This window comes from Protobothrops mucrosquamatus, unplaced genomic scaffold (assembly GCF_001527695.2).
Source record: "Protobothrops mucrosquamatus isolate PMUCROS unplaced genomic scaffold, P.Mucros_1.0 scaffold1835, whole genome shotgun sequence".
Classification (NCBI taxonomy): domain Eukaryota; kingdom Metazoa; phylum Chordata; class Lepidosauria; order Squamata; family Viperidae; genus Protobothrops; species Protobothrops mucrosquamatus.
In genome coordinates, this window is record NW_015387967.1 from 215574 (window position 1) to 236335 (window position 20762).

Sequence of the window (20762 nt, forward strand, 5' to 3'; positions counted from 1 at the left end):
GGGAATTCTGGGAGTCGAAGGCCAGACATCTTCAGCCCCCAAGGTGGCTGGTTGGGGAATTCTGGGAGTCGAAGGCCAGACATCTTCAGCCCCCCAGGCTGGCTGGCTGGCTGGGGAATTCTGGGAGTCGAAGGCCAAACATCTTCAGCCCCCAGGCTGGCTGGCTGGCTGGGGAATTCTGGGAGTCGAAGGCCAGACATCTTCAGCCCCCAGGGTGGCTGGCCGGCTGGGGAATTCTGGGAATCGAAGGCCAGACATCTTCAGCCTCCAGCCTGGCTGGTTGGGGAATTCTGGGAGTCGAAGGCCAGACATCTTCAGCCCCCAGGGTGGCTGGCCGGAGAATTATGGGAGTTGAAGGCCAAACATCTTCAAGTTGCCAAGGTTGAGAAATGCTGGGATAAGGAATAAGCCACAGCCCTTTCAGGCTGAGGGGTGGGGGGAATGGGATAGAAATCTGTTGAAAGGAGTTATATTAAATGGGTTGAAATTTCAGAATAACTGAATAACAAGAGTTGGAAGAGACCATGAAGGTCTTCTAGTCCAACCCTTTGCTCAGACGGCAATAATGGAATTGGAATAGTCTTTATTGGCCACGTGTGATTGGACACACAAGGAAGACCCTAAACTAAACTAAGGAGACCCTAAATCAGTGCTTCTCAACCTTGACTTCTTTAAAGGAGTGTGGGCTTCAATTCCCAGAATTCCCCAGCCATCTATGCTGGCTGGGAAATTCTGGGAGTTGAAGTCCACTCATCTTAAAAGTTACTAAGGTTGAGTCACTGCCCTGCCTAGACCATTTCAGACAAAAGGTGGTTCAGTATGGCCTTGCCTTACTGAATGATTTATTCCTTGGCCTGGCCCTTGCTTGGGGTCTTCCTTTGATTTCCAGATGAATTATTTCCTTCCTTTTCTCCAGGGAAAAAAAACATTTCAACCTCAAGGGGAAAAAAACCCATAGTTCAGTTGCCTTCTGAAAAAAGCACCTTTGAGACAACCATGACCTGGATGATTGAGAATCGTCATAGACGCTTATTTTCAGAGAATTTGAGAAATTGCCCTGATTTCTGTTGTGCTTATACCCAGAAGAGTGGTCACCTGCCATCTTTGCAGGCCCTGTGAAGCTGTATTTATGTCATTTTTGTTTTTTTGAATTGGATAATGAGCGAATTAGACTCTTCAATAAACATGGAATAAGAGTCTAAAGGCATGGAGGTGGCTTAGGGCAGGAAAATGAAATTGGTTTCAAGCCTGTTTGCTTTTAGAAATCTAGAACCCCACGTCCTGGTTAGAAAAGGCTTGTGGTGAGAGATGATCTGGGTTTGAATGCATGTGTGACTTCTTCAAACAAAGCCTAGTAAACAAGGAAGTTGTGCTGTAGTAAAGTGAACTGAGGGCAGTAGTGCAGATCACGATAACAATAAAAGCAGTGGGTTTGGATGAGTGTGTTGTTATTGGATTACAAAATCTGTATTTTTGTTTTCGGATTTCAAAAAGGATTCTTAACCTGCCAGTTGGAACGAAAAGATCTTGGGAAAGGGAGTTAGCAAGATGAAATTTTAATAACAATGGGAGGTTTACGAGTTTCCGGCTTTTTTCCCCCCAAAAGTGAATGTTGGGAATATTTCTGATCTATTGGATCTCCAGGCTGTTAAATGTGTTTTGAGAGTGTACTTGCTTTTATTATATTCACAGATCCTAAAATTTGGCAATTTGGAATTTTGCAAAGTATAGAATAAACACAAGTGTGGAAATAGGAAGAGAAGCTTCTTTGCATGTTTGAGTTTTAAGTAAATAAATCTGTAATGCCCTCTTTGGATAAGGCTCTTTATGGGTACTTTTGCATTTCAAAAGGCTTCTTGTGTCTGCAGGGAGCCTTACTCTATGCAAAGAGCTATACAGTTGGCTGATTTCAGCAATCTGCATAGTATTTTTGCTAGTTTTCCACAATTTGCATGACTTAAACTAGGAACAATCAGTGGTGAGCTTTTCAGTTTATGAGCCTGTAAGTTAAAAAATTTGGTGTTCCCCATGCCTGCTGATTGGAAAATTTTAAAACTCATTTGTGCTGTTTGCTTTTCCAGTAGAATGTTACAGTATGTACTTTCAGAGCTCTCTCGTTGTTAAAAAAAAAAAACTAGGGCAATGTATGTTCTTTATTGCTAGATATTGTCAGGGTTGGTTTTTATTTTGGCTTGGTTCAATTGTTAGGAGATGAAAAGGGGTTATTTGATTGAATTTCCCACTTACATTCCAGTAAATTTCCTTTTATTTTGGAATAAGTAGTAACTCAAGTCCTTTCCTGGGTAACACAGAGTGCAAAAAACATCAGAGTAGATGTATAGTTGCTGATAACTTCTAAAGCAGTTCTGTTCCAGTTATCCTGATATATTCTTACTTTAGAAATAAGGATAAACAGTCTTGGGATTTAACTGGAAGGAAGAATACGAAGGGTTTGCCCTTGGAAATTCAGATGAGCTTTTTTAGAAACTTATATGTGCTTATATAGAGCAACTTGCAAATGATAGCAATCTCCTTTATTCAAGATAACATTTGTAAGGATTACTGGTAGGTGGCTTGGCTCTCTTTTGGAAAGAGAAAAATTCAAGGAAAGTAAGGTAGGAGGAGAAAAAACTAGATATGCATTGGCAGCTGAAATTTAATTGTGCATTTGTTGAAAAGGTTCTGTGAAAGACACAGAAATAAACATTTTGGAGCAGTGGTTTTCAACCTGTCCTCACAGGGGGTCCACGGAGGCTTGAAGAAATGTGACAATTTAAATCTTTTAAGTCTTGGGGCGGGGTCCGTGGCCACAAAAGGTATTTAAAGGGGGTCCATGATGAAGAAAAGATTGAGAACCGCTGTTTTGGAGGATTCCTGGCCTCTCTTAAACTTGTTTTATTTGGGAAGGTATTTTAAATGCCTCGTTCTGTTCTTCTAATATGAGCATCCATTAGTGCTCTGATCTGCACGTACTTAAGGCTCATGGCACAACTTCAATTTCTCATCCTGAGTTACTAAAAAGTTAGCAGCGAGAGGGTAAAATAAGTTTAGGAAAGGGCCAGAATTGTGGTGAAATCTTCCTGAAAGTACAAAGAGCGTAGTTTTGCTCCTGTTTTGGGTTGGTGAAATCCGTTCTGTTTATGCCAGTTACGATCCTGCAGGTTATACATGTTTACAACGAGGATTGAGCCAAACTGGGGAACTCTAGAATGTTCCATTTTGCCCCCAGGATGGCAAGGTCCAGAAGGGCAGTGTTGCATTCCCAATTTTTCTCAGTCTTGGCAGCTTTTAAAACGTGTGGACTTCCAACTCCCAGAAGTGGTGGGGGTTGAAGGCTAGGGAATTCTGAGAATTGAAATCCACGCAGCCTAAAAGTTGCTAAAATTGAGAAATGCTGCATTCCCAAATCATCAAGCTTTGCAATCTCTACTTAGATTTCAAAGTTCTGCGAAAGTAACTGCACGTTTGAATAAAGTTATGGGAGCCTGAAATGTTATTGGAAGATATAATGTGTTTTTTTTCCACCCATAAAGCAGGGATTCCATTTTCTTTCTTTCCCCTTCTCCTTCTCCCTTTCTCATCTCTCCTCTTTCTTTCTTTCTTTCTTTCTTTCTTTCTTTCTTTCTTTCTTTCTTTCTTTCTTTCTTTCTTTCTTTCTTTCTTCTTTCTTCTTTCTTTCTTTCTTCTTTCTTTCATCTTTTTCTTCCTCTTTTTTCTCTCTCCTTTTAAACGTGTTTATAAAATGCCTCTTTTCCTCTTTTTTTTAAGTAAACATTTCATGCTTAAAATATATATGTTATTTGATTGTAATATTGTGGCAAACCGTTTGAACCAGAATTGTAAAACCTGTTTACAAATCAACTTTAAAAAAGAATGATAATGTGGTTTTTAGGATTTCTTAGCTGCTGATAGATAGCATAGGTTTTTTTTTCTACTCTTCCCCTCATCCTTCCATCCAAACATTTCCTAGGACTTTCTTCTCCAGTCTGTTGATTTAAAAAAAAACTGGATTTGAATGCCCGTCTGGCCATCTCCTTCAGAAGCAAGTTACACTCGCAAAATCCTTTTAAATTGTAGTTCTACCTTAACCCAGTGGAGAAACAAACATTAGAATAGAATAGAGCTGGAAGGGGCCTTGGAGGTCTTCTAGTCCAGCCCCCTGCTCACGCAGGAGAACCTATACCAGGGGTAGGCAACCTTGGCTCTTTTATGACTCGTGGACTTCAACTCCCAGAATTCCTGAGCCAGCCATGCTGAGGGGAAAGGGAGAGGTTTCCAAGCTGAGCCATGCTGGCTCAGGAATTCTGGGAGTTGAAGTCCACGAGTCATAAAAGAGCCAAGGTTGCCTACCCCTGACCTATACCATCTCAGACAAGTGACTTGTCTAGCCTTTTTTTAAAAACCTCCCATGATGGAGAGCCCACGATTTCTGGTGGCAAGCTGTTCCACTGGTTAATTGTCCTCACTGTCAGGAAGTTTCTCCTTAATTCCAGGTTGCTTCTCTCTCTGATCAGTTTCCATTTGCTCATTCTTGACAGTCTGAGGGATTTTGAAATAGGGGGTCTCTTAGGATGAGCTGGAGACAGATGTGTCTGTGAGCAAGCAAAGTTTGCTCTGAAAGAGTGGAGAAAAAAGAAGCAAAAGGCCAATTGTTATAAATTATGGTTCCCTTTATGTAAAAAGTTGATGGATAATTAATTTGAAAGGGGGAGGGTTGTTCTTTGCTGGATACCCTTTCCAGAGGATTCCAGACAGGTGGTTTTAGAAGCACAATTCCCTTCCAGAGTGTAGAACGTCTTGTCTCCAGGCAACGTATATGGCCCAGCTCCCGTTCTATATTCCACTTCTCAAATCCATTCAGGCCTCCCCCTTCTCTTCCAGACTGGGACCAGCTCTTTTGCCTGCTAGACCGGCTTCTCCACCAGCGGTTCCTGCGCCTTGGGGTGGTGGGGAGCCCACCCATTTGGGCCAGCCATGGATCCGGCGTTCCCCCATCCATCCCGGGATCCTGTGAGTATCCAGCCTTCTTTCCCTTTTTCGTTTGGAGAAGATGGCACGGTGGGGTTGTCCCCGGGAAGCTCTCGCCTTCTTATTTCTTGACTCTTCTCATTCATAGACCCAAGAAGATGGCATGGCCTCGGACGACTTTGACATCGTGATAGAGGCTATGCTGGAGGCCCCATACAAGAAAGAGGAGGTGAGGAACGAGATATTAAAAATCAGAAATCAGAAGTGTATTAAACCTGTGGGAAAGTATTACTGTGTTGTATTTTGCCAGGGATCCAGAGATAACGATAAATGTTTGCAAGTTCGCTGCAGCGGTGAACGACTCCCATGAATCGTGGGAGAGGGGGAATGGAGGAGGGGAAGGCTTGGGGAAAACGAAAGTAAAGGGCTGTATCTCTTCGAGATGCTGCCTCAAGGTCACCCAGCTGGAAGAAGGAGGGGACCACATACCAAACTGCTGGCTTGGACTGTTATGAAAACATCTTGCCTGAACCTATTTGGTTACACTGGTGGGGGGGAGCAGCGAGAGATATTTGGATATTCTATAGATTTGGAAGACTGGCGCAAACATTTTGGGATAGAAATATTAAATGGACCAAAGCAGTCTCCTACAAAGAAAATCTGTATAAAATGTTTTATAGATGGCATACGACACCAGTAAGATTAGCAAAAATGTTTTAAAATACTTCAAATAATTGTTGGAAATGCAGACAAAGGCCAGGTGCTTAACTATCATATCTGGTGGGTATGTCCTAAAGTGGAAAAGTTTTGGGTTAAGATACATACATGGCTGGGAAAGATGACTAAAAGACAGGTAGAATTTAAACCAGAACTGTTTTTGTTAGGAGCTAATTATGAGAAGGAGTATTTAATATTGCATGTACTGACAGCAGCGAGAATAGTATTTGCCCAATACTGGAAAAATGAAAAATTACCAACTGAAGAGATTTTAATTAAGAAAATCTTAGAATGTGCAGAAACGGATAGATTTAACTTTAGAGATCAAAGAGAAAGAAGATTCAGTTTATTTTAGAACATGGGGTAATTTTTACCAATGGTTAGGAACACAAACTAGTGAGAAATGAATGTGATATGTTATTTTGAATATATATTAGAAGAATGATATGTATTGACCAACTGATACTGTTTATGGTTATCCTTTATCATATTTACTACAGCTATTTACCATTATATTAATTATATCAATTAGTGTTAACATATGTACCCGGACAATAGTCTGTTTGCTAAAGCTTGAAAATGTTATTAGGGGGGGGTAACCCCAATGTTCCCAATCCTGCCCTAATCCCAATCCTTATCTTAACCCTACTCTGAACCTTAATCCCGATCCTATCCCATCCCTAACCCTATAAAACTCAATAAAAACCTTTATAACGAGAGATAAGGGACGGAAAGGTAGAACTTAGGGATTTTCGTGCGCGGTTCTCAGTTCTGGCTTTGCAATACTCCAGTACACTTGACCTTAAATCCAGAGGCTCCCGACCATTTTGGGCACCAGGGACCTGTTCCGTAGAGAGAGGTTTTTCCACAGACAGGAGGGTGCGTGGTTTTGTGTGCTGCCTGCATCCCGTGGATGGCGCTTTGCTTGTGCGGCCCGGTTGCTGGCAGGCTGCGGCCCGGTACCGGTCCACGGACCGGGGGTTGGGGACCCCTGCTCTAATAAACTCTACCTTTCTCGACAAATGGAGTCAAGGATCGTTTCTGTTCTAGAGGTTTTAAGTTGTGGCAGGTCTGACCCCCTGTAATTCAAGATGGTTTTCAAAATATTGTCAAGTTTCCTTCCTTAGCAGAAAAAGAAAAGGCGTAGAAATGCGGGAAATTGTATCAGGTTAAAAATAAGATGGTGTCTCCTTTTCTGCTGAATTAAGCCTCAAGTAGGTTTTCGTAGGCGCAGCTTATGCCAGGGTTTTTCAACCAGTGGTACGGGTACCACCTGTGGTACATTGGCACCTGGCAGGTGGTACGCGACCATCCTAGAAAAGTGGTAGCGGGGGAGGGGAATGAGCTGAACCGGTGGCAACACCGCACAAGCCTGAGCGAGAGACGGCTGGAGGTGCAGGGCTGTCAGGGCTCAGCGGAAGCCCCAGGATCAGTGCCGCTTTCCAGCTGATTGGTGCTTCTTCGGGGCTGTCAGGGCTCAGCAGAAGCGCCAGGATCAGCGCCAGGCTCCAGCTGGAGCTCGGCGCTGATCCTGGTGCTTCTGCTGAGCCCAAAGAAGTGCCGATCAGCTGGAATGTTGCAGCCTCTCCAGGGTCTTGTGATTTACATTCAGATGCTTGGCAACTGGTTCATATTTATGACGGGTCACAGTGTCCCAGGGTCATGTGAAGTGACCAAAACCTGCTGTAACCACCCAACAGATGGGGGGAATAAAAACCAAACACCCCACCCCCACCCCCGCCCCCGCTGCCAATCCTCAACAGAAATGCTCACAACAATGGAAACCTCGGACAGGAGGAAGAGCGCCGCCGGGCGGGCAGGCAGGTGTCTTGCTCGGCTGTGGCTTGGGGGGCTCTTTTTTCAGTGCCATTCTAACTTCGAACAGTCACTAAGCGAACTGTTGTAAGTCGAGGACTACCTGTACTTTATCACTTTTTCCCTTTTCTTTTTTTTTTGGGGGGGGTCATCACGTTTTTGACACCTTGCTAGGCGACTGGTGGTACTCGGATGTTGCCATCTCCTAAAAGTGGTACAGTGGGTGAAAAGGTTGAAAAGCCCTGGCTTATGTCTCCCAGACACCCCATCTCACCTCCAAGAAGGGCAGTCTGACAGAGGTTGAAGAGGAAGACAAAGGGTGGGTGGGGATCCAACACCCAGTGTTGCTGGTCTCCATTTACTTGGAAGTGTGTCTTACGGCCACAACTGAGCCCCACCTTTCCGCGGCTAATCAAAACCGCCGTTAAGTGAGCTTTGCTCTGTTTTACGACAATCTGGCTTCCCCCATTGACTTTGCTGGTCAGAAGGTCACAAAAGGATTCCCATGACCCTGGGCTGCAGCTGTCACGAACCGGTCGCCGAGCTTCTGAATTCTGATCACGTGGCCGTGGGAACGCTGTGGCGGACCTAAGCGTGGAAAACGATCAAAAGTCACTTTTGGGGGGTGCTGTTGTGACTTTGAACGGTCACTAAGGGGACGCTTGTAAGTCGAGGGCTCCCTGTCATGGAAACGCAAGCGTCCCCTTTTTCGTCGTTTGCCGCTTGTGCCGACCTCGTTCTCCAGTCCCGGCAACTCTTGTCGTCCCGAGTCTGCGTTGTGCAGAATATTGTGTTTTAAGGATGACGATCGCGCCAGTCTGCAAAGACGGTTTCAATCTGGATTAACCCAGCTCTAAACTCTTATATATTAATATTTATTGGAGACAATTCTCTCAGTTGTCCCCCTCGTTCTCAGCGCTCTCGGTAACGAAAAATGCAAACATTGAGAGATGATGCGAGGTGTTATGTCTTATTTGGGTCAAAGTGATTGTGCTGGTCGGAGTATATAGCCACCTGGTCAGAGCATATAGCTAGCTTAGGAATTAAGAACTGTTCCCTTAAGGCAGGGCTTTTCAACCTTTTCACCCATTATACCACTTTTAGGATATGGCAACATCCGAGTACCACCAGTTGCCTAGCAAGGTGTCAAAAACTTGATGATCAAAAAAAAAAAAAAGGAAAAAAGTGATAAAGTACAGGTAGTCCTCGACTTACAACAGTTCGCTTAATGACTGTTCAGAGTTATAATGGCACTGAAAAAAGTCCCCCCCCCCAAGTCACAGTCGAGCAAGACACCTGCCTACCCGCCCAGTGGCGCTCTTCCTCCTGTCCGAGGTTTTCATTGTTGTGAGCATTTCTGTTGAGGATTGGGAACGGGGGTGGGGTGGGGGGGTGTTTGGTTTTTATTCCCCCCCGTCTGCTGGGTGGTTGCAGCAGGTTTTGGTCACTTCACGTGACCCTGGAACACCGTGACCGTCATAAATATGAATCAGTTGCCAAGCATCTGAATGTAAATCACAAGACCCTGGAGATGCTGCAACATTCCAGCTGATCGGCGCTTCTTCTGGGCTCAGCAGAAGCACCAGGATCAGTGCCGCTTTCCAGCTGAATGGTGCTTCTTCTGGGCTCAGCAGAAGCACCAGGATCAGTGCTGCTTTCCAGCTGAATGGTGCTTCTAGGCTCAGCAGAAGCACCAGGATCAGCGCCGAGCTCCATCTGGAGCCTGGTGCTGATCCTGGCGCTTCCACTGAGCCCTGACAGCCCCGTAGAAGCGCCGATCAGCTGGAAAGCGGCACTGATCCTGGCGCTTCCGCTGAGTCCTGACAACCCTGCAGCTCCAGCCGCCTCTCGCTCAGACTTGTGCGGTGCTGCCACCAGTTCAGCTCATTCCCCTCCCCTCCTACCACTTGTCTAGGATGGTCGCGTACCACCTGCCAGGTGCCAATGTACCACAGGTGTTACCCGTACCACTGGTTGAAAAGCCCTGCCTTAAGGGATAGCCTTCTGGGTAATGTAGTTTATGTTACCTGGTCATATCTGTGTTAGGATTGGCCACTGGGGGGGACTTCTGTTTTATTACGGGATATCCTGGTTACGTGCCAAGTCAGTGAGGTTTCTACGAATTCCAGCCACGAGGTCTGTGTTAGCTCCGTTAATATGGAAGAAGCTGTTTTCCTTTTACCTATTGGATGGGTCCAAATTACAATCTATATTCCAGAAGAATCTCTACCGTGACTGTTAAGTTATTGATTTGAGGATGCCTGGTGAATAAAGTAATTTGCACAAATCCCTTCCATGGAGTTATTCTGCCTGTATCGAGGAATATCCGGCAATCTCTTTTGCTTGAACCAGGATAGTGACTGGATAGTTCAATCCTTTTTTTCTTTTCTTTCTTTTTTTTTTTTTGCCTCTAAAAATTAGGACTGAAATTCTTAAAGGAACGCGTGAAAAAACGGAGGATGCCCTTTGAAGGTTAGAGTTCAGGATTCTGCCCTCCGCGGTGCAAGTGACAGTTGAAGCCCCCCGCTGATAGCATTCTCTCTCGGGTCGCTTTGCACCTCTAGCTAGCCAAACCGCGCCAAAGTCGGTTGACCACATGTTTTAAGTGGAAAAGGGGGATCGCCTTTCCGTGCCCGCTTGCTCTTGGTGCCTCTTTCCCGCTGAATCCGCTCTTGTTTGTTCCAGGCCCAGCCAGGACCCTCGAAGCCGCCAGCTGACCCCCCCACAGCCCAGGTAATGAATGTCCCAAAAACCGGAAGGGGAGGAGATACGAGAGGGAGCTGGAGGACTACAGCAGTGGTTCTCAACCTGTGGGTCGGGACCCCATTTGGGGTCGATCGACCATTTCACGGGGGTCGCCAAGCAAGGCTGTCCGCCATTTTTTTTTGTCCGCCATTTTTTCCCCCCTTTTCCGGCGGGTGCCTTACCTCTCTTGGGCTGGGCCAGCTGGTGGTCGGCCTGCTCCGTCTCTGCCGCTTGCCAGCTACGCCTCGGCCGGCGCAGGGTGCGGAACCACGCATGCGCGGCGCTCCCGGGCAGGGAAAGTCCTCGACTTACGACCGGTTGGGTAGTCCTCGACTTACGACCGGTTTAGTCCTCGACTTACGACCGGTTTAGTCCTCGACTTATGACCGGTTGGGTAGTCCTCGACTTACGACCGGTTGGGTAGTCCTCGACTTACGACCGGTTTANGGGACCAGCTCTTTTGCCTGCTAGACCGGCTTCTCCACCAGCGGTTCCTGCGCCTTGGGGTGGTGGGGAGCCCACCCATTTGGGCCAGCCATGGATCCGGCGTTCCCCCATCCATCCCGGGATCCTGTGAGTATCCAGCCTTCTTTCCCTTTTTCGTTTGGAGAAGATGGCACGGTGGGGTTGTCCCCGGGAAGCTCTCCGTCTTCTTATTTCTTGACTCTTCTCATTCATAGACCCAAGAAGATGGCATGGCCTCGGACGACTTTGACATCGTGATAGAGGCTATGCTGGAGGCCCCATACAAGAAAGAGGAGGTGAGGAACGAGATATTAAAAATCAGAAATCAGAAGTGTGTTAAACCTGTGGGAAAGTATTACTGTGTTGTATTTTGCCAGGGATCCAGAGATAACGATAAATGTTTGCAAGTTAGCTGCAGCGGTGAACGACTCCCCTGAATCGTGGGAGAGGGGGAATGGAGGAGGGAAGGCTTGGGGAAAACGAAAGTAAAGGGCTGTATCTCTTCGAGATGCTGCCTCAAGGTCACCCAGCTGAAAGAAGGAGGGGACCACATACCAAACTGCTGGCTTGGACTGTTATGAAAACATCTTGCCTGAACCTATTTGGTTACACTGTGGGAGGAGCAACGAGAGATATTTGGATATTCTATAGATTTGGAAGGCTGGCGCAAACATTTTGGGATAGAAATATTAAATGGACCAAAGCAGTCTCCTACAAAGAAAATCTGTATAAAATGTTTTATAGATGGCATACGACACCAGTAAGATTAGCAAAAATGTTTAAAAATACTTCGAATAATTGTTGGAAATGCAGACAAAGGCCAGGTGCTTAACTATCATATCTGGTGGGTTTGCCCTAAAGCGAAAAAGTTTTGGGTTAAGATACATATATGGCTAGAAAAGATGACTAAAAGACAGATAGAATTTAAACCAGAACTGTTTTTGTTAGGAGCTAATTATGAGAAGGAGTATTTAATATTGCATGTACTGACAGCAGCGAGAATAGTATTTGCCCAATACTGGAAAAATGAAAAATTACCAACTGAAGAGATTTTAATTAAGAAAATCTTAGAATGTGCAGAAACGGATAGATTAACTTTAGAAATCAAAGAGAAAGAAGATTCAGTTTATTTTAGAACATGGGATAATTTTTACCAATGGTTAGGAACGCGAACTAGTGAGAAATGAATGGGATATGTTATTTTGAATATATATTAATAAGAACAATGATATGCATTGACCAACTGATACTGTTTATGATTATCGTTTATCATATTTACTACAGCTATTTACCATTATATTAATTATATCAATTAGTGTTAACATATGTACCCAGACAATAGTCTGTTTGCTAAAGCTTGAAAATGTTATTGGGGGGGTAACCCCAATGTTCCCAATCCTGCCCTAATCTCAATCCTTATCTTAACCCTACTCTGAACCTTAATCCCTATCCCGATCCTATCCCATCCCTAACCCTATAAAACTCAATAAAAACCTTTATAACGAGAGATAGTTAAGGGACGGAAAAGTAGAACTTAGGGATTTTCGTGCGCGGTTCTCAGTTCTGGTTTTGCAATACTCCAATGCACTTGACCTCTAGTCCAAGGGTCCCCGACCCCTTGGGGCACCAGGGACCGGTTCCGTGGAGAGGGGTTTTTCCGCAGACCGGAGGGTGCGTGGTTTTGTGTGCTGCCTGCATCCCGTGGATGGCGCTTTGCTTGTGCGGCAGCTGCAGCCCGGTACCGGTCCACAGACCGGGGGTTGGGGACCCCTACTCTAATGAACTCTACCTTTCTCGACAAATGGAGTCAAGGATTGTTTCTGTTCTAGAGGTTTTAAGTTGTGGCAGGTCTGACCCCCTGTAATTCAAGATGGTTTTCAAAATATTGTCGAGTTTCCTTCCTTAGCAGAAAAAGAAAAGGCGTAGAAATGCATATTGGGAAATTGTATCAGGTTAAAAATAAGATGGCGTCTCCTTTTCTGCTGAATTAAGCCTCAAGTAGGTTTTCGTAGGCGTCGCTTATGCCTCCCAGACACCCCACCTCACCTCCAAGAAGGGCAGTCTGACAGAGGATGATGAAGAGGAAGACGGAGGGTGGGTGGGGATCCAACACCCAGTGTTGCTGGTCTCCATTTACTTGGGAGTCCGTCTTAACGGCCACAATTGAGCCCCACCTTTCCGCGGCTAAGCAAAACAGCCGTTAAGTGAGCTTTGCTCCCATTTTACGACAATCTGGCTTCCCCCATTGACTTTGCTGGTCAGAAGGTCACAAAAGGATTCCCATGACCCTGGGCTGCAGCTGTCACGAACCGGTCGCCGAGCATCTGAATTCTGATCACATGACCGTGGGAACGCTGTGGCGGACCTAAGCGTGGAAAACGATCAAAAGTCACTTTTGGGGGGTGCTGTTGTGACTTTGAACGGTCACTAAGGGGACGCTTGTAAGTCGAGGGCTCCCTGTAATGGAAACGCAAGCGTCCCCTTTTTCGTCGTTTGCCGCTTGTGCCGACCTCGTTCTCCAGTCCCGGCAACTCTTGTCGTCCCGAGTCTGTGTTGTGCAGAATGTTGTGTTTTAAGGATGACGATCGCACCAGTCTCCAAAGACGGTTTCAATCTGAATTAACCCAGCTCTAAACTCTTATATATTAATATTTATTGGAGACAAGTCTCTCAGTTGTCCCCCTCGTTCTCAGCGCTCTCGGTAACGAAAAATGCAAACATTGAGAGATGATGCGAGGTGTTATGTCTTATTTGGGTCAAAGTGATTGTGCTGGTCGGAGTATATAGCCACCTGGTCAGAGCATATAGCTAGCTTAGGAATTAAGAACTGTTCCCTTAAGGCAGGGCTTTTCAACCTTTTCACCCATTATACCACTTTTAGGATATGGCAACATCCGAGTACCACCAGTTGCCTAGCAAGGGGTCAAAAACTTGATGACCAAAAAAGGAAAAAAGTGATAAAAGTACAGGTAGTCCTCGACTTACAACAGTTCGCTTAGTGACTGTTCAAAGTTACAATGGCACTGAAAAAAGTGCCCCCCACGCCACAGCCGAGCAAGACACCTACCTGCCCACCCGGCCGCGCTCTTCCTCCTGTCCCAGGTTTTCATTGTGAGCATTTCTGTTGAGGATTGGGAACGGGGGTGGGGTGGGGGGGTGTTTGGTTTTTATTCCCCCCCGTCTGCTGGGTGGTTGCGCAGGTTTTGGTCACTTCACGTGACCCTGGGACATCGTGACCGTCATAAATATGAATCAGTTGCCAAGCATCTGAATGTAAATCACAAGACCCTGGAGATGCTGCAACATTCCAGCTGATCGGCGCTTCTTCTGGGCTCAGCAGAAGCGCCAGGATCAGTGCCGCTTTCCAGCTGAATGGTGCTTCTTCTGGGCTCAGCAGAAGCACCAGGATCAGTGCTGCTTTCCAGCTGAATGGTGCTTCTAGGCTCAGCAGAAGCACCAGGATCAGCGCCGAGCTCCATCTGGAGCCTGGTGCTGATCCTGGCGCTTCCACTGAGCCCTGACAGCCCCAAAGAAGCGCCGATCAGCTGGAAAGCGGCACTGATCCTGGCGCTTCCGCTAAGCCCTGACAGCCCTGCAGCTCCAGCCGTCTCTCGCTCAGGCTTGTGCGGTGCTGCCACCGGTTCAGCTCATTCCCCTCCCCCCGCTATCACTACCCGTACCACTGGTTGAAAAGCCCTGCCTTAAGGGATAGCCTTCTGGGTAATGTAGTTTATGTTACCTGGTCATATCTCTGTTAGGATTGGCCACTGGGAGGGACTTCTGTTTTATTACGGGATATCCTGGTTACGTGCCAAGTCAGTGAGGTTTCTACGAATTCCAGCCACGAGGTCTGTGTTAGCTCCGTTAATATGGAAGAAGCTGTTTTCCTTTTACCTATTGGATGGGTCCAAATTACAATCTATATTCCAGAAGAGTCTCTACCGTGACTGTTAAGTGATTGATTTGAGGATGCCTGGTGAATAAAGTAATTTGCACGAATCCCTTCCATGGAGTTATTCTGCCTGTATCGAGGAATATCCGGCAATCTCTTTTGCTTTGAACCAGGACAGTGACTGGATAGTTCAATCCTTTTTTTCTTTTCTTTCTTTTCTTTTCTTTCTTTTTTCTTTTTGCCTCTAAAAATTAGGACTGAAATTCTTAAAGGAACGCGTGAAAAAACGGAGGATGCCCTTTGAAGGTTAGAGTTCAGGATTCTGCCCTCCGCGGTGCAAGTGACAGTTGAAGCCCCCCGCTGATAGCATTCTCTCTCGGGTCGCTTTGCACCTCTAGCTAGCCAAACCGCGCCAAAGTCGGTTGACCACATGCTTTAAGTGGAAAAGGGGGATCGCCTTTCCGTGCCCGCTTGCTCTTGGTGCCTCTTTCCCGCTGAATCCACTCTTGTGTTTGTTCCAGGCCCAGCCAGGACCCTCGAAGCCGCCAGCTGACCCCCCCACCACCCAGGTAATGAATGTCCCAAAAACCGGAAGGGGAGGAGATACGAGAGGGAGCTGGAGGACTACACAGGCTAAAACTCTTTCCTCCTTTCTCCCTTAGCCATCTCAGGAGGAGCAAGGGAAAGAAGCAAAGAAGGACAGCGCCCCCAGCAGCAGCAATGGGGAAAGCAGCAGGTGAGCTGCCGAGGCTGTGCGGATCCCCCTTCCCTTCTCCTCTCCCTCCTTCCCTCCGTCGGAGTGACTCTCATTGCTGGCTTGCTTCCCCCCTCACAGCAAAAAGAAGAAGAGTAGGAGTCGTAGCAAGAGCCGAGACCACAGACACAGGTAGGGGGATGGTCCTGAAGAGAGATCCCAGAGGAAGTGGGCAGGCCCAGGCTGGGGTCGGCGCAGACGCCCGAGGGGTTCCCCACCTAGGGAAGCTGGCACAGGACCTTTAAAAAGGATGGCGACAATGGCTCAGGAATTCTGGGAGTTGAAGTCCACGAGTCATAAAAGAGCCAAGGTTGCCTACCCCTGCCCTGGAGAAACTTATTACTGCTGCAAAAAAAAAAAAAAGAATTAAATCTGGTTGCTCACACGATTACCTGGCAACCAGTGTGACATGGCAACTGTAATTTGCAGCCTCCGTTAGGGTCCTATGCATCGGTGGGGTTCAAATAGGTGAACAACCGCGGTTCTCTGCGTGGATGCCGCTTCCGGAAGTCCATTCTGGGCCTGGGCAACAAAAAAATTAGCTACCGGTTCTGCCGAAGTGGTGCGAACCAACTGAACCACTGGTCATCTGTTGCTTTTTTTTTTTTAACCATTGTTGCTGCGGCTGTTGATTTGAAAACCCCCGATAAAGTTCCGTAAATAAATGGGAGAGACTGTCCAGATCTTCCTAGGGTTTGTCGTTGGTCAAAGGGCTTGTTCCGCTTTCGAGGTTTTCCGCTTTGTGTTCTCCCACTGGGCTAAACAGAGAATTGGTTCCCTCAGCGATCCAGTTGCAGGGGGAAAAAATGGCAAAAGCCACCCCTCTCTCCCCGATGCACAAATCGGATATGCTTGTCTTCCTATCCGTAGTCGGGACGGAGACCGTCATCGTAAACGCAGCCGAGATCGCCCCAGCCGCCACCGGAGCAGAAGCCGCCATCGGAGCCGCAGTCGGGATCGTCGGCGGGCCAGCCGATCTCGGAGCCGAGAGCGCCGACGGGAAGAGAGGGTCCGCTACCGCAGCCCGCCTCCCCCTGGGTAAGGAGTCCAAAAGCTCGGGCGAGATCGTAGTCTGGTTCTCCCAGAACTGAAAAGATAAAAAGAACGAAAGCTCAATTTGAACTACGAAGAATGAGTGAAGTAACTGGGTATGTCTGTTCTAACGGAGGGAAAGGTAGGGGCGACATGATAGCAGTTTTCCAATATTTGGGGGGCTGCCACAAGGAAGAGGGTGGAGGGGGTCAACCTGTTCTCCAAAGCAGGGGTCCTCAACCCCCTGCTCCATGGACCGGTACTAGTTCACGGCATGCCAGAAAACCGGTCTGCGCAAATAAACGAAGCCCCATCCTGCGGGATGCAGACAGGCAGCACATGAAACCACACCCCTTCCGGTCCGCAGAAAAACCTCTCTCCACGGAACCGGTCCCTGGTGCCCGAAAGATTGGGGGGGGCCTCTGCTCCAAAGCTCCAGAAGGCAGGACAAGAAGCAACGGATGGAAACTAATCCAGGAGAGAAGCAGCCTGGAACTAAGGAGGAATTTCCTGACAGCGAGAACAATCGGTGAAACAGCTTGGCTCCAGAAGTTGTGGGAGCTTCATCACTGGAGGTTTTGAAGAAGAGACTGGACAGCCACACTTGTCTGGGATTGTATAGGGCAGGGGTGTCAAACTGCCGGCCCGTGGGCCGGACGTGTCACGAGGAAACTGCGCCCACCCCATTGCCGGCAATGGGGGAAAAGTTCCGATACGTCGCGCGACGTCACGTGACGTTGCGAGTTTGACATGCCTGGTATAGGGTCTCCTGAAAGAAAGAAGAAAGAAAGAAAGAAAGAAAGAAAGAAAGAAAGAAAGAAAGAAAGAAGAGAGAGAGAGAGAGACAGAGAGACAGACAGAAAGAGGGAGGGAGGGAGGGAGGGATGGAAAAAGAAAGAAAAAAGAGAAAGGGAGAGAGAAAAAGAGAGAGAGAAAAGGGGAGGGGAAAGGAAAGGAACAACTCAGAATTAATAGGAATTTCCTGACAAAACAATAAGTAAAACAGCTTGCTTCCAGAGGTTGTGGGTGCTCAAACACTGGAGCTTTTCAAGAAGAGACTGGGCAGGCTCCATTAGGGTGATATATCGAGGAGTAACCCTAAAAGCCAACACAATGCTAGGCTGCATTAACAGAGGGATAGAATCAAGATCACGTGAAGTGTTAATACCACTTTACAAGGCCTTGGTAAGGCCACACTTGGAATACTGCATCCAGTTTTGGTCACCGCGATGTAAAAAAGATGCTGAGACTCTAGAAAGAGTACAGAGAAGAGCAACAAAGATGATTAGGGGACTGGAGGGTAAAGCATATAAGGAACGGCTGCTGGAATTGGGTATGTCTCGTTTAATGAAGAGAAGGACGAGGGGGGACATGATAGCCGTGTTCCAGTATCTCAGGGGCTGCCCCAAAGAAGAGGGAGTCAAGCTATTCTCCAAAGCGCCTGAAGGCAGGACAAGAAGCAACAGATGGAAACTAATCAAGGAGAGAAGCAACCTAGAACTAAGGAGAAACTTCCTGACAATAATTAACCAGTGGAACCACCTGCCTCCAGAAGTGGTGAATGCTCCAACACTGGAAGTTTTTAAGAAGAGACTGGACAGCCATTTGTCTGAAATGTTATAGGATTCCCTGCCTGAGCAGGGGGTTGGACTAGATGATCTCCAAGGTCCCTTCCAACTTTATTATTATTATTATTATTATTATTATTATTATTATTATTATTATTATTATTATTATTATTATTATTATTATTATGGATCATCGCACAGTTAGCCAGATGTTCAGACTGGATTTGGCATTTTGTCTATCGAGTCCTTACCAAGGACCTGGGATAGACAGATGTGGATGTTTGATGGTATTACAGATTATTATTATTATTATTATTATTATTATTATTATTATTATTATTATTATTATTATTATTAACATACTGTGTCACCCGTGTCGCGATTGTGAGGTCGCTGCTGAAGTTGCAATCTGGGCTTGTGTTGTGTTTCTCTCCAGGCGACGGTTTGGACACAACAAGAATCCCTTGTTCAGAGAAAAAAGCCCTCTCCGGTGAGTATCGCCACTAAAGGGAGTAGCTGAGAGGCCTCATCACATGCCTCGTCTCTTCTCCCGGGCATCCATCCCGTGTCTGAATCACCCCACTTGTCTCCCAACAGGGAGCCCTTGGGCAGCTTGAGCCCCGAAGAGCGTGACGCCCGCACCGTCTTCTGCATGCAACTAGCTGCCCGTATCCGCCCTCGAGACCTTGAGGATTTTTTCTCTGCTGTTGGCAAGGTCAGGTCCCCTTCCCTTCTCTCCGGCTTTGGCAAATCCTTACTTGGCCCCAAGCAAGGGCTTCTGGCCCGTTCTGGTGCTTAGTTCCCACCAGCCTAGTTAGCACAGTCCACGATTGCAGTTAAGCGGAGTTGTGGATTCCTCAGTCTCTTTTATCCCTAATTGGGCTAGTAGTTAAGGCGCTGGCTTAGGAGCCTGGAAACCATGACTTCTACCGTGTTTCCCTGAAAGTAAGGCCTACACCAGGGGTCAGCAACCTTAAACACTCAAAGAGGCACTTGGACCCTTTCCCAGAGAAAAGAAAACACTGGGCGCGCCCGAGGGGGGGTGACCTTGATTGAAGAGTTTAATTAAAAAGAAATGGAGACTGCTGTGGATGAGTTCTCTCCCTCCCTCTCTCTCTCTCTCTCTCTCTGTCTTCCTCTCTCTCCCCCTCTCTCCTTCTCTCTGATCTGCTCACCTGGCAAGCTGGCTTCACGCTGTTCTCCGACAAGCTGACACGCATTCTTATTGGGCTGGCTCTCTCCTGCCCTTGGTCTGCCAGTCCTCTTCCCCCACTCAGTGTGTGTGTGTGTGTGTGTGAGAGAGAGAGAGAGAGAGACTGTGTGTGTGTGTGTGTGTGTGTGTGAGAGAGAGAGAGAGAGAGCTGCTGCTTCCTGCTGAGACGCAGCAAAGGCAGGAGTCCCGCCCAATAAGCTTGTCAGCTTGTCCGAGAACAGCATGAGGCCACTCTCTTTTTTACAGAGAGAGAGAGAGAGAGAGAAGCGCAAGTGCCTCTGTCTCTGTCTCTCTCTCTGCAATTGGCGGAGGAGGCTGGGAGCCACAGGAGAAGGCTCAAAGAGCCACATGCTGCTCCAAAGCCGCAGGTTGCCGACCCGTGGCCTACACCAACAATAAGTCCTAGCTTGACTTTGGGGGATGGGCCTAATATAAGCCCTATCCCAAAAATAAGCCCTAGTTTGGGGGCGAGGCACACCTAAAAATCAAGCTAGGGTGGGGGTGGGGGGGGTGGAGCTGCCCCACCCGCCCCGCACCCACTAATCTTGGAGCCAGGCCTCTCCTCACCAGCCCATTTCTTCTTCTGAGGCCTCTTCTGCAGCCAGGCCTGCATTTCTCAGTCACGGGCCTTTCCGGAAGGCCTGTGCAGCCAAGAACCGAGCTATGAGTTCAATCCATAGCTTGGTTCTTCAAGAGATCTGCAGCTGAGGACTGAGCTATGGATTGAATCCATAGCTCGGTACTCAGCTGCTTAGGCTTTCTGGAAAGGCCTGACTGCAAGACGCAGGCCCGAATGCAGCTGCAGAACCTGGGCCCCAGAAGAAGTGGACCGGCTGGGTGGGGTGTCAGTGCCGGAGGTGAGGTAAGGCCTACCCTGAAAATAAGACCTGGTGACTCTTTTGGAGGCAAAAAAATAATAAATAAGACCCGGTCTTATTTTGGAGGAAACACAGTAGTTCCATCTTAAGACATAAAAACTGGGTGTCTCTGGGCAAATCACCAGGAGACAGGGAATTCTAGTCCCACTTTAGGCGCGAAAACCAGCTGGCTGACTTTGGACTAATCACCAGGCGACTGTGAGTTCTAGTGCCACCTTAGGCAGGAAAGCCAGCCGAGTGACTTTGGGCCAATCACACTCTCTCAACCCAATCCATCGCCTAAGATTGTTTTTGTGGAGAAAATAGGAGGAGGAAATATCGTCGACGTTCTCTGCCTTGAATTGTTTATAAAAAGAATAAAGCTGAGGTAAAACATCTAATAAATTAAAAAAAAAAGAATAAAGGAGACCCAAGCGTGAAACATTTGGCACCTAGGACTCTTCCGGTAACGTTTTCCACTGTCACTTTCGCCCAGGTGCGTGACGTACGGATCATCTCGGACCGAAATTCCCGCCGCTCGAAAGGCATCGCTTACGTCGAGTTTTGTGAGATACAGTCGGTGCCGCTGGCCATCGGGCTGACGGGACAACGCCTCCTGGGCGTACCCATTATCGTTCAGGCTTCCCAGGTTTGAAACCTTTTTATTAAAAAACAAAACAAAAAAAAGTTAAAATCTGCGGCAGGGGTCTTCAAACTTGGCCCTTTGATGACTTGT

At 47.2% G+C, this 20762-nt stretch overlaps 1 protein-coding gene across 1 annotated transcript in view; it reads left to right on the forward strand.

Moving 5' to 3' along the window:
• Window positions 1–20762, forward strand: part of RBM23 (RNA binding motif protein 23) — a 30277-nt gene that overhangs the window by 622 nt on the left and 8893 nt on the right. Inside the window, exons 2-10 of the mRNA XM_015823326.1 lie at window positions 4882–5010; window positions 5117–5197; window positions 10186–10233; window positions 15265–15338; window positions 15438–15488; window positions 16227–16394; window positions 18393–18446; window positions 18554–18671; window positions 20523–20675. Coding sequence (XP_015678812.1) covers window positions 4975–5010; window positions 5117–5197; window positions 10186–10233; window positions 15265–15338; window positions 15438–15488; window positions 16227–16394; window positions 18393–18446; window positions 18554–18671; window positions 20523–20675 — 783 coding nt within the window. The 5' untranslated portion in view covers window positions 4882–4974. The remainder of the gene's footprint in view (window positions 1–4881; window positions 5011–5116; window positions 5198–10185; window positions 10234–15264; window positions 15339–15437; window positions 15489–16226; window positions 16395–18392; window positions 18447–18553; window positions 18672–20522; window positions 20676–20762) is intronic.